At 33.9% G+C, this 12,389-nt stretch overlaps 2 protein-coding genes across 2 annotated transcripts; both read right to left on the reverse strand.

Moving 5' to 3' along the window:
- Positions 1 to 970: 970 nt before the first annotated feature.
- On the reverse strand, positions 971 to 5,430 carry LOC116126322 (lysosomal Pro-X carboxypeptidase-like). Its single transcript, XM_031412035.1, has 9 exons — positions 5,035 to 5,430; positions 4,553 to 4,739; positions 4,310 to 4,443; positions 4,037 to 4,149; positions 3,686 to 3,929; positions 1,646 to 1,807; positions 1,444 to 1,523; positions 1,301 to 1,350; positions 971 to 1,223 (listed from the first exon to the last, which is right to left on the reverse strand). The coding sequence occupies exons 1-9, from the start codon at positions 5,428 to 5,430 to the stop codon at positions 1,084 to 1,086; spliced, it is 1,506 nt and encodes a 501-aa protein (XP_031267895.1). The 3' UTR covers positions 971 to 1,083.
- A 2,225-nt stretch (positions 5,431 to 7,655) lies between these two features.
- Positions 7,656 to 10,813, reverse strand: LOC116126406 (lysosomal Pro-X carboxypeptidase-like). Its single transcript, XM_031412134.1, has 9 exons — positions 10,432 to 10,813; positions 9,995 to 10,181; positions 9,747 to 9,880; positions 9,200 to 9,312; positions 8,848 to 9,091; positions 8,216 to 8,371; positions 8,023 to 8,102; positions 7,879 to 7,928; positions 7,656 to 7,795 (listed from the first exon to the last, which is right to left on the reverse strand). Exons 1-9 carry the CDS (start codon positions 10,801 to 10,803, stop codon positions 7,656 to 7,658), a joined length of 1,476 nt encoding a protein of 491 aa, XP_031267994.1. The 5' UTR covers positions 10,804 to 10,813.
- Between the last annotated feature and the right edge of the window lie 1,576 nt (positions 10,814 to 12,389).

Below are 12,389 nucleotides of genomic sequence, written 5' to 3' on the forward strand. Positions count from 1 at the left end.
AAACAGTTAAAAATATACTGCTGAATCAAAAGGTTTACATGGACCATATCACATAATTTTGATTCCTATTAGTTCACTTTCTAGAATTTTAACTTGTGAAGTAAGGTTGAGGGCATGGAATGATGTAATGTATAATGAAAGCAAAATCCACTATAGAGGTTCTGGTTCCAAATTTTTCTTGCTTTATTTTTCTTATAAAAGTACACTTTCATTCATTTCTTATTATTGTACAACATGATTATTCCTGAAAATAAATAAAGAAAAAACTCAAGGAAAAAAAAAATTTCGAAGATTTTTTGACGAAATCACGAAGATAATGTTTTTTTTTTGCTAATACGGATAGCCACTGGAATTTTTACCTGGTCAACAGTTCTAAGATCCCGAGAGATTAGTTAGGGTGTGCTTAAGCTAACCCAGCACCCTCGGTTATAAAAAAAAAAGAATAATGCTTTTTTTTTTTTTTCTATACGTGTCAATTATAAGTTTGGATGGTCAAGTTTTATTTCATTCAACTATCAAATATAGCTTCTTAATATGCATCTAAAAATTTTAGCATCATTTTTTTTTTCCACTTTATCGCACAAGTTTCCTCTTCTTGACGTTAAGCCGAAAAAAAAAAAAAAAAAAAGAACCTTGCCGAGCCGGGTCCATATATCCAGTATTACACACGTGCAGGACATAAAATCTACAAGTGTTTGGTCATTCAGTCTAACGCGATGGCTAAAAATATGAACGTGTGAATGAGAGTTTGAAAAGGCATCAAAATTCTACAAGTATTTAAAGTTTTAATTTTTTTTTTTTTCTTGAATATGAAAAAGATTTCCAACAAATATAGCACTTTAATAGGTCGACGTTGCCATTCAATTTATGATTTCAATAATTAATGTCCAAACTATCTCCACCTACAGCCTTCGGGCTTATCTAGAAGGTAGATCGATCATAATCTAAACATTCTTTTCATCTCCTGCTTCCAAATTTTTTTATGATAATACGGTTAGAAAATTTAAGAATTTAAATAAATTACAATGCAGTTTATTCATGACATAATTAAGCTAGATGGTGCGTACAAATCAAACTATATAGCTAGTTGCTAGTCTTCCTGATAAGTTTAGCATTGTACTCAGCAATCCAAAATTCAATGATTTTGATCTCTTTCTCTCTCTGTGCAATCAACCAGTCCGGATCAGTTGAATTAGGAGTAAGTATGTCCAAGCAGTGGGCTCCTAATGCCAGAGAAATTCGTAGTCAAAATATTGAACAAACGATGAAAAGGAAATTTTTTACACTTTTAAATTTATACCTTCATTTGTATGTACAGCTACAACAGTATCAGATATGTCCTCCAAAACCCTGCAGTTTAAGTAAAGATAAATTAGTTTGATGTAATAGAATGAACAATATTATGAGCTGAGCAGAAGTGTTGAGAGACTTTTGGTTCTTTACCCTCCAGAACTATATGGGTCTCGGAGTCCATTGGAAAATATGATGTTGCTTGCAAAATTTCCAAGTACAGATTTTATATCCTGCACGTGTAATACTGGATATATGAGTTTCTTGTTTAGATGATTATGTGGTGATTCTAAAAGGAGTGAAAATATAAACCGAATTGAAAATATTATTATTGTTCAAGGTATAGAAAGTTTACATGGCCACCAAATTCTGTAGTAATCCAATGCGGTCTTGGGGCTATGCCAAAAAGAGCTTGACATGTTTTGGTATATTTATCCATGTCAAATGGCGATGGTTGGAACATTGTATTTGTATTATTCACTCCAATCCCAATTGGAATTACCAACTCAGTACATGTCTGAAACACACAACACAAGCCATTGCGCCATGGAAATTGAAATAAGAAATCGTTATGAAAATTAAGATATCTTGTACAAAAAATGATGCAAATGCTATAAAGATTGCAAAGAAAAGGTGCGTAAAGCAAATAATAAACAATAAATTTGATTGACCTCCCCTAACATATAGAAGTTCTAAATGCAAACACACTCATAAATATACGTTGTTGATGGCAGTAATCGTAGGTTTTTGGGCTGTAAAGTAGAGGTCCAAAAAAAAAAAAAGCAGCCCACAATGATAGCTATTTAACAGATATGTCCAAAGCCTGATTGTGCATATGATAGAGAAATATATAATATATATTTTTGGGTAAGTAAGAGAGAAATATTTTAGTCCTTATGGTTTCAATCCACTACGTTGAGGGCACTTTTATTTTTCACTGGCAAAATAGTCCCTAAAAAAGGACAGTGTTAGTTTGAATTTGACAACATAAGGGTATCTTAGACTTTTCGTGCACATGTTTAGACTCCTTCCAATGAAGACCTTTTAGAGCTCCTGAACGATACCATTTGTGATGAATGACAAAACGATAGCCAATCAACGATAGACTTTGGTTCAACACTAATAACATTGTTGGTTGAGACACTACTAATGGTGGAGAGATAGCAAAGACAACGACGGTTGAGGTGACAGAGATGGAAACAAAGGGAATTAGAAAAAAGTAAAGTAATGGCTAGCTTTGATTAGGACCCGACCCAGCCCGACTAGTTTAACTGGTTAGACCAGAACTCGGCGCCTTCACCGGTTTAACTGACAAAGGCAGAAAATCGGCCCTCAAAATTACAAACCCCTTGCTCCTTCTACCCACCCCCTCTCACATTCCGGCACTTTCTCCCTTATTTTGGCGGATTCCAATGCCTAAAATCACCTTGAACCCTCCAGTGGCCTCACCAACATCTCCCCACCGCAAACCCCAACACCCCGGAGCTTGATTGCTCATCGATCGCCGTCAACCACCCTTAGGGTTTCTCGATTTTAATTTTTTCAATCGTTCCCGCTACCAAAAATCACCCCTAACCCCTCCATTTACCTCATCAGCATCTCCCCACCAAAACCACCATCATCCCAAAGTCCAATTGACCATCGATCATCACCTATCTAAAGGGGTGTTTTTGCTGGACTAGCTTGCACAAACCTCAACTAATCCCCAGAATCTATTAAACACCCTACAAGCTCAATGAACCAGGTTGTGGTAGGTAGTCCCAAAATTTGAACCTATGAACTTAAGGAAATGAGCAAACTTCCTTGACCATTAGGTCAATCCCTTATGGGTAATTCTACCTAAGTTTTACCTAAACATATACTGCTATTATTTGTGGTTAATTAAAATAATAAAACTAGGAAATAAATATTAACCAATGATTAGGAACCCAGCCCGGCCTACCCGATTGAACTAGTTTCTACCTAAGCTTTTGAAGAGGAATGACCAGTGAGTGGAATAGTGGCGATGGAGGTGATTTCCGATGAGTAAATCGACCGGAAATCTCAAAAATAAGTTGCCAGAAAAAGCCCGTTGTTGCTGGCGATTGGGAAGGCTAACGGGGGAGGGGTGAGATGGGTTTTGTTTAGGAGGCTGAGGGGAGTGTTTTCGTGGTGATGGGGAGTGTTATTGTTGTCAAAAACAGACCCTATTTGCCTACACCGACAGTGCTGTTTAGGGTGTTTTTGGAAGATTTTAAACCTATGCGGGTCGGGTTTCAGAACATTGATCTTAACCACAAATAGTTAAAAATGTACATGCACCATTAAATCTTTAAAAGACTAGAAGAGGATCATAATTTTCATTTTTTACGTTACGAGATTGAGAAAAAAAAGATAGCATGATTGTTCTGAATACCTGCCAATCCCACCCACTCTTATTATCTCGTTGAAAGTCAAGTATATAATTGCACTGTCTTCCACCGAAAATACTAGAGTTGAGACCAGCAGCAATTTTGGAGAGAATATAAGTTCGTTGCGGTGCTCCATCGATGGCACTGCACACCGTACTCACTGGATAATCAGGTGGATTATCATACTGAGCGGAAACCATGTACATGTTTTCTAACATGTCCTTGAGCTCTTTTGACGAATTTAGAGGGCTTAAAAATGCGTAGAACAAAGAGAAACAAAACAACATCAATCAGTTTTTCATCAAGTGTTATATATATCTTCTGTTTTAGAATTGATTTGGGGTCTAACTGATTACTTGCAAGTAGTGAAAATATTGCTTAGGTTCTGAAGACCATTTGCCTGGGCTGCAACTCTATCAATTTCACACCAGGACTCTTTTATTGTGTTGTAGCAATTCTCGCTAGTATCCTGCATTACCCAACAATTGTCATGTAAACATACATATACCATTTTCTTTTTTTTTTTTTCAAAAGGTTAGAAAAGCTAACTGTTAGTAGTTACATCATTTGAAATTCAGGATAGATAAATTAATGACAAGTAAGTTGTCTTTTGTGTGAAAATTTCTTACCCTGAAATCCTTGGTGACAACAACAGGGTACCCATCTTGAGGTGTAATGTCGACAAAGTAGAGAATTGGTGCTGACGATGCCAGTGCTCCCATAGCAACATGAGGATATTTCAGGCGTAACCAAGATGCAAGCACTGGATTTTTAAGAATAAAATAATTGACTGTCAATTAAATAATCCGTTATGCGATCTCGACAATGCTAGTATGGGCAGTGTTTTGGTAGAAATTAGTTGTTTAACTCACTTCCGCCATAAGATCCCCCAAGAGCAATAACAGGGCAGTTTTCTGCTGACAGATTCTTTTTAATATCAAGGATCAACTGCGCATAATCTGCCAAAGCTTGTGTTGAGCTGAAGAATCCAAGAGTACTGGAATTTCGGAACGCTTCATCTTCGGATCCAAATGGCATTGAGTCACCGTAATATCGATGCTGTATAGTTTTGTAACAAGTCATTATCGTTCATTTTCCGGCAGATTAAGTCTTTAATTAAGATATAAGATAATGGCTTTTTTTTCCAAGTCGTCCTTAAATCCAAGTATAATATTGTTAAAAGCATTTGAGAAACAGAGCAAGTGATGAAGATTTAGAACTCATCTTCGTCAAATTATATGTATAGCATGCATGTCATCATCTACATTGGCACCCATTAGCGGACAACTCTATGTTTATAATCACCATCAATATTAAACGTCTTAAATCGTTTGTTAATTAAACACTTACTCACCTCTATATACAGCAGGAGACCTTTAAAACGCGAAGCAAGATCAATAATGAATCCAACAAAAGGGATGTCCCTGGTAATTGGAGCCTCCTCACCTGTATAGACGAAGATGGGAGAGCTAGTATTTGCGCCACCCCAGTACTTGAAGTTGATAATGTACTTCTGGTTGAAGGTGGCATAACTCTCTGGTTTATAATTAAAATGATCCAGCGTTTGCGTGTAATTATATGCAACAAAGTCTGATGGGAGATCTGAGTAAGAGTTCTCATCAGTTGTCAAAGATTTCCTCATTATATGAGATCTTAATGGCCTCGGATATGTTGCAGTTACATTTACTTGTAATGTTGAGAACACGATAAGTAACAATGGCAGAAGTTGAAATAAGAATTTCAATGCCATTTCGAGCTGTGGACTTCAGGTTCTTCCTACTCTCCTAAATTTGGAGATCATATATATAAGAGCTTCTAGCCGTTTGTAACATATGCCTTATTTAGCCTCTTGGTAACTAAAATCTCTGGAAAACGCTTTTGACGGTTTTTACAAGGAAAGAAGCTGATAATATAAACTATATCATAAAAATAATAAAATTTACATATAGTTAGGTTTACACAAGAGTACAAATTCTAAGAGATTAATTACTATAGTGCATAGCAGGCCATTGCTCTTTGTCTCATATTATTGCAATTTCACCAGTGTATTCATTCATTTAGGGAGATATCTCTCTTGATCATCGAAAGGAGCAAAAAGCCTCGAGCTAAAAAGCCTCTGATATTTTAGAATTATTTGTTCTTCTAGATTGGCTAACAGCTAGCATTAATGACTTTTTAACTATTACGGTTGGCCCAGGCCAAATGACACAATTAAGCATAGCATAGCATATAACAATTATATATATATATCTCCCTGTGTGTGTTACTGTTGGCCAATGCTGGCCAATGCTGGCTCCGCAAGTGAGCACAGAGGTTTATTAGAAGGAGTCAAACAGGATACGTTAAATTCAGTTTTGGAAGCTATTTGTAGAAGAATTTCTTGGATGAGATTCCACATCCTGTAAATTTTCTACTTCGTTAATGTAGGAAAGCTATCTAGATTGACCATTAAAAAAATTGATGAAGAGACATCACATAACCTGAAATTTCGATATTAATTATCGGATTCATCTTTGATGTACTCGCAATAATTAATGAATTGACCTTGTGATATAATGTTTAGGGGTGTAAGTAGATTTTTTTTTTTTTTTTTTTTTTTTATTTATGATCGAGGGTGTTCGGACTAGTTTGCGCTCATCTCAACTAATCTCTAGAAATTTTAGAATAACCAGACGAATAAGAACTCTAGTGGTCATCCCTATTAGCAGCCGTGAGGACTCGAACTCAGGAGACCATATTAGATTTTTCTCTTGCTCTTTTACCATTAAAATGACTCAAATTTAGAAGACCATGTTAAATTCTACTTTTGTTCTTTTACCATTAAGTCACTCAATAGTGATTTTTTGGAGTGTAAGTTTGAGGCCATTGGATAAGGTAATTGTAACTTCTTAATTTGTCAAGTGAAGTTTCCTAGAATAGTAGAATTAATATGTTAACATTAGGCTAATTAAATAATAGCCAGGAACAGTGTTACTGTTGTATAATGTTTTAGGATAAGCTAATAGAGGGATATATATTGACATGTAACATTAGGCTAAACGGATTAAGATTGTTTTGCTTGATAAAATCTTGATTACTTTTCAATACATAAAATTTTTATTTTAAACATTAAAATTTTTCTTTAAAAACCGTTTGAAGAAAAAGAAAGACATATAAAATCATATTTTTATCCTCATTTAATTTGATTATGGAGTTTACTGATAAAAGAGATAGAGTAGAGCATTTGGGCTGATCTTCAAGGTAGGTTTACTATAATCTAAACCATGGTTGTCAAATCGCGTATCGTATCGTATATCGAAAACCTAATTTTTTGAATCATGTATCGCGTATTGTATCGTATCATAAGATATGCCTTTTTAAAAAAAAATTAATAAAATAATCAAAATTTTCTAAAAATTAATATCATCCCCAAGATTAATTAAAGAATTTTATGGTATTATTAGCTTTAAATTATGATATTACATAATCAAAATTAATCACAAAATTAAGAATCTATATCATTTTCTCTCAACTTTTCATATCATTTCCAAGATCAATTTCAATATCTATATCTCTATTTGTATTATTATTATCATATAAAATGGGCAACACATGTTCCTCTTTACTTTCTCCATGTAAAATGGGTAAATTTGAGCAAGTTTTAGTGAACCGGGTTGGGTGACTCGATTCCGACCTGAAATTTTTTTTGAGCCTTTGACTCAAGTTAATAAAGTCGTATCGATTTATATCGATATTTTTAAGGATACATATTAACATATCGAAAGATTTATGATACACTTTCTAATGCGTATTGTTAACGACCTGTATCGAATTGTATCGTATGATACATATCGGATATTATAGGATACTAATAACCATAATCTAAACATTCAAAATATTTATGGTAACACAGTTAGAAATTTAAGCATATATGTAAATCAATTACAAAGCACTTGATTCATCTCATAACATATACGTGGGTACTTATAAATCAATCTAGTTGCTAGTCTTTCTGATAAGTTTAGCATTGTATTCAGCAATCCAAAGTTCAATGATTTTGATCTCTTTCTCTCTCTGCGCAATTAACCAGTCAGGATCACTTGAAGTAGCAGTAAGTAAATCCAAGAAGTGTGCTCCTGATACCAGAAGAGTTCCAAGTCAAAATATTAAATAAAAAAGAAAAATTGTAACACTTCAAATTCGAATATAAATAATATACCTTCATTTGTGTATACAGCTACAACAGTAGCAGATATGTCCTCCAAGACCCTGAAGTGTAAATAAAGATAAATTAGCAGTTTGATGAAAAATAATGAACAATATTATGAGTTGAGCAGGAGGGCTGAGACTTTTTGTTCTTTACCCTGCAGCACTATATGGGTCTCGCAGTCCATTGGAAAATATGATGTTGCTTGCAAAATTTCCAAGTACCGATTTTATATCCTGCACATTGTATATTGAAACAATCATATACTTGATATATGAGTTTCTTTTTTATGGTTATTTATTGATTTTAAAATGAGTCTGAAAATGAAAAAAGAATTGAAAATGTTTACATGGCCACCAAATTCTGTAGTAATCCAATGAAGTCTTGGGGTTACACCAAAAAGGTCTTGACAGGTTTTAGTGTAGTCATCCATGTCAAAAGGCGATGCCTGAAACATCGTATCATTCTTTCCGTTTCCAATCGGCATTACCATCTCAGTGCACCTCTGAAACGCGTACAAGCCATTGCGCCAAAGAAATTAAAGATCATTAGAAAAAAATTATGCGAGCTGCTGGAAGTAATGTCAGCAGAATGCTATAAAGAGTACAAAGAGAAGATCCAAATAAAGAAAATAACAAAAAACAAATTTGATTGACGTCCCTTGATGTAGATCATTACTGTTGATTGATGTAGTTGCAGGATTTTGAGTTTGAAAAAAAAAAAAAAAAAAAGCAGCCCAGCATGATATCTCTTCCACAGAAATTTCCACACCCCATGCATATATGCATTTGAGAGATAATATAGAGGGAGAAGCCATATAACCAGAATATTTAAAAATGAGGTCAACAGAAAAAATAAGACTCGAATGTGTTGATCCAAATCCAATCAATTGTGTCAGAAAACTTAAACTCCAAAATTTCCTGTAGCATTTTTTTTAATAAGATATGTAGAAAGCCAAAATAACATAATCATTCTGAATACCTGCCAATCCCACCCACTCTTATTATCTGGTTTAAGGTCAAATATATCAGTGCATTGTCCTCCGCCAAAACGACTAGCATTGACACCAGCAGAAATTTTGGAGAGAATATAAGTTTCTTGCGGTGCTCCATCGATGCCACTGCACACCTTACTCACTAGATTATCTGGTGGATTATCATACTGAGCCGAGAACGTATACACTGCTCGTAAATAGTCCTTGAGTTCTTCTGATGAATTTAAGGGCCTGTAAAATGCATAGAACCCAGAGAACCACAACAACATCAATCAGTTTTTCATCAATTGCTATACATGTTTTTTGTTGTAAACTTGATTTGGACTCTCATTGATTTACCTGCAAGTATTGAAAATATTGCTTAGGTTCTGAATACCATTTGCTTGGGCTGCAACTCTATCAATTTCAGACCAGGATTGTTTTATAGTGTTGTAACAATTCTCGCTAGTTTCCTGCATCTCCCAACAAGTGTAAATAAAAATACTCCATTTTCACCCAAAAAAAAAAAGAAGCTATTTTCTGTTCTATAAATGAAAAAAAGCCAAAAACTGATCTGAAAAAGCAGAGTGTTAGGTACGTCATTTGAGAACACGGAATTCTAAAGCACAAAGGACTCATAGGGATCTCATATCTTTTTTAAATTAAACTTCAAAGCCTGGATATTTAGCAAGCACAAAAAAATCATTTTTTTCTATCTCTACAATATCAGTTTCATATGCGTTTTCACTGTTTGGTTCTTTTAAAGTTAACAGTTCGATATTTTTGTTTTCAGATCCTACAATACATAAAATTAATTTTATAGAGAGGCTTATATATATATATATATGTAAGTTAACTAGCCAGACTCGCCTATATAAGGACAATGTTGTGTGTGTTAATTTCTTACTCTGAAATCCTTGGAGATAACAACAGCGTATGCATCTTGAGGTGTTATGTCGTCAAAGTAAAGTATTGGTGCTGATGACGCCAAAGCTCCGATAACAACATGTGGATATTTCAGGCGTAACCAAGATGCAAGCACTGAATTTTAAGAATAAAAAAAAAATGAAACAGAGACCATTAACATATAACATAGTGATTGTTAGAATGCCAGTATGCGACATTGTTTTGGTAGAAGTTAGTAGGTTAACTTACTTCCTCCATAAGATCCCCCAACAGCAATAACAGGACAATTTTCTGCTGACAGATTCTTTTTAACATCGATGATCAACTGCGCATAATCTGCCAAAGCTTGAGTTGAGCTGAAGAATCCAAGAGTACTGGAATTTCGGTACGCTTCATCTGTGGATCCAAATGGCATTGAGCCACCGTAATATCTATGCTGTATAGTTTTGTAACAAGTCATTATCGTCAATTTTCCAGCAAGAGTTTTGCCATCTTGTCACCCACTAGCGCAGAAAACTAATGTAGGCTTATGTGGTTCTTTTTCAAATTAATTTCACGATACAATGGTCTATAATATGACACTCAGATCCTTCAAACAAACAGAAAGCTTGTAGCATCCAGCGAGCAGAAAAAAAAAAAAAAAAAAAAAGGAAAGAAGTTTAACTGTATATTTGTCACATCCTTACCTCCATATACATCACCAGACCTTTAAAATGCGACGCAAGATCATTAATGAATCCAGCCAAAAGGACGTCTGAGGTCACTGGAGCCTCCTCACCTGTATAGACGAAGATGGGGGAGCTAGTATTTGCCCCGCCCCAGTACTCGAAGTTGATGAAGTAGTTCTGGTTGAAGGTGGCATAACTCTCTGGTTTATAATTGAAATGATCTAGCGTTTGCGTGTAGTTATATGCGACTATTTCTGATGTGATTTTGTCGGAAGATCTCCCCATTTGATGAGATCTAATCGACCTAGGATATGTTGCAGTTACATGTACATGTAATGTTGTGAACACGAGTAACATTGGCAACAGTTGAAATAAAATTTGCAATGCCATTTTGAGCTGTGGACTTCAGGTCCTGAAGTTCGGAGATCATATAGATGTTAGTTTCAGGGGCTTCTCGCCGTTGTTATATATATGTTCTTGTTTTCTTCGTCATCAATTTAGAATTTCTGGAAAAGAAATTTGGTCTTTACGAGGTAACTATATACTCTTTATCAATTAATAACCATATAAATTCTATTAATTAATAGATAAATCAATAATTTATTGATTTATAGAGTATATTTACAATTCTATGAACATATATTTGATCAACTAAAAATTCATTATATTGTACCAATCTAATCAATTGAATATAAATTAATCCATTAAATATACGTTAAAACATTAATTTAAATTCATTGTACTTATGTATTTAATTAAATAATATTCATGGTCTATAATAAATTCATTATACTTATGTGCTTAATTAAATAATATTCATTGTATATAATTGCATTGATTTAATTAGATATATTTATTCAACAAAAAAATATGCATCTATAATTTTAATTGAATTAAATGTATTCATTGTACTTGATATCTTTATTTGTATTAAATGTATTCAACGAAGCTGAGGATGATACAATAGCTTTGGAACCTGTTACGCGTAAGGAAAGCACTTAAAGCATCAACAACATTTTTTAATTTTTTATTGCAATTCGAGAATTCAACTCCATAACTTTTAGATATAATGAGAAAAATTTTAAGAAAAAACAAATAACAATAAAGTCATATTTTAATAAAATATCATAATCAATTAAAAAATTATTTATTTATGATATGAATGGGACTACATAATCATGTAAAATTTTCTAGAAAAGTACTATTTTATTAATTTAACATACCAACCCAAGTCGGACCGTAAGAAATTATTACATGATACATATTATTAATTTATAGAAGTTATACTATAATTAGTTAATAATGCGTAAGTGCAAATTCTAAGAAAGGATTGATTCCCATGGTATGTAGCCGACCATTTGTTCTTTTGAAATGGCAAACAGCTTTAAATTTTATAATTTATAATGGTTCCAGTTGGGCTACGCCGGAGCATAGTAAATAACAATAACATAGTACAAAACCATAGAGGTTTAATATTTGACGGAGAGAATGAAGATATATGTACGTGACCTTATATGTTTTTACAGCTGTTTATAGAAGAATTTTGGGAAGAGGTTCCACATTCCTCTACATTCTCTTCCTCGTGCAAAGAAATGCAGGAAACAATGTTCATATAAATCTTTAATTAAGATCAAAATCAACTATTAGATGCTTATAGGAGTAGAAGAAACAATGCCAATTTTAATATGTAATTTAGTAATTAGAAATACCTGCCATTCCCAGCCCCTACCGTCCTTGCCATCGTCATCGGTTGGTGCATACTGTTACTGGTGGGTTATTGTTCTGAGCTGCCGTACTGTAAAAATCCTTCAAGGCCTCCTTCAATATATCAGTACTATCAAAAGGGCTATTCGAAGAAAATACAAGACATTAGTACCAATCAAAACCTTAATAATCAAGAAAAATATATATCCAGTCCAGTTTATGCTATGTCCTGCAAGTTTTAAATTTCTTGTTTAGCTTTGAAAGGCCATCGG

This window comes from Pistacia vera, unplaced genomic scaffold (assembly GCF_008641045.1).
Source record: "Pistacia vera cultivar Batoury unplaced genomic scaffold, PisVer_v2 Contig100, whole genome shotgun sequence".
Taxonomy (NCBI): domain Eukaryota; kingdom Viridiplantae; phylum Streptophyta; class Magnoliopsida; order Sapindales; family Anacardiaceae; genus Pistacia; species Pistacia vera.

Excerpts from the sequence above, each read along its gene's own strand:
- LOC116126406 (XM_031412134.1), bottom strand. The coding sequence starts at position 10,803 with ATGGCATTGCAAATTTTATTTCAACTGTTGCCAATGTTACTCGTGTTC. Across the intron at positions 10,182-10,431 it reads GTCTGGTGATGTATATGGAG|CATAGATATTACGGTGGCTC; the intron begins GTAAGGATGTGA and ends AAAACTATACAG. Across the intron at positions 9,313-9,746 it reads TTATCTCCAAGGATTTCAGA|GAAACTAGCGAGAATTGTTA; the intron begins GTAAGAAATTAA and ends TGGGAGATGCAG.
- LOC116126322 (XM_031412035.1), bottom strand. The coding sequence starts at position 5,430 with ATGGCATTGAAATTCTTATTTCAACTTCTGCCATTGTTACTTATCGTG. Across the intron at positions 4,740-5,034 it reads GTCTCCTGCTGTATATAGAG|CATCGATATTACGGTGACTC; the intron begins GTGAGTAAGTGT and ends AAAACTATACAG. Across the intron at positions 1,808-3,685 it reads AGAGTGGGTGGGATTGGCAG|ACATGTACTGAGTTGGTAAT; the intron begins GTATTCAGAACA and ends TGTGTGTTTCAG.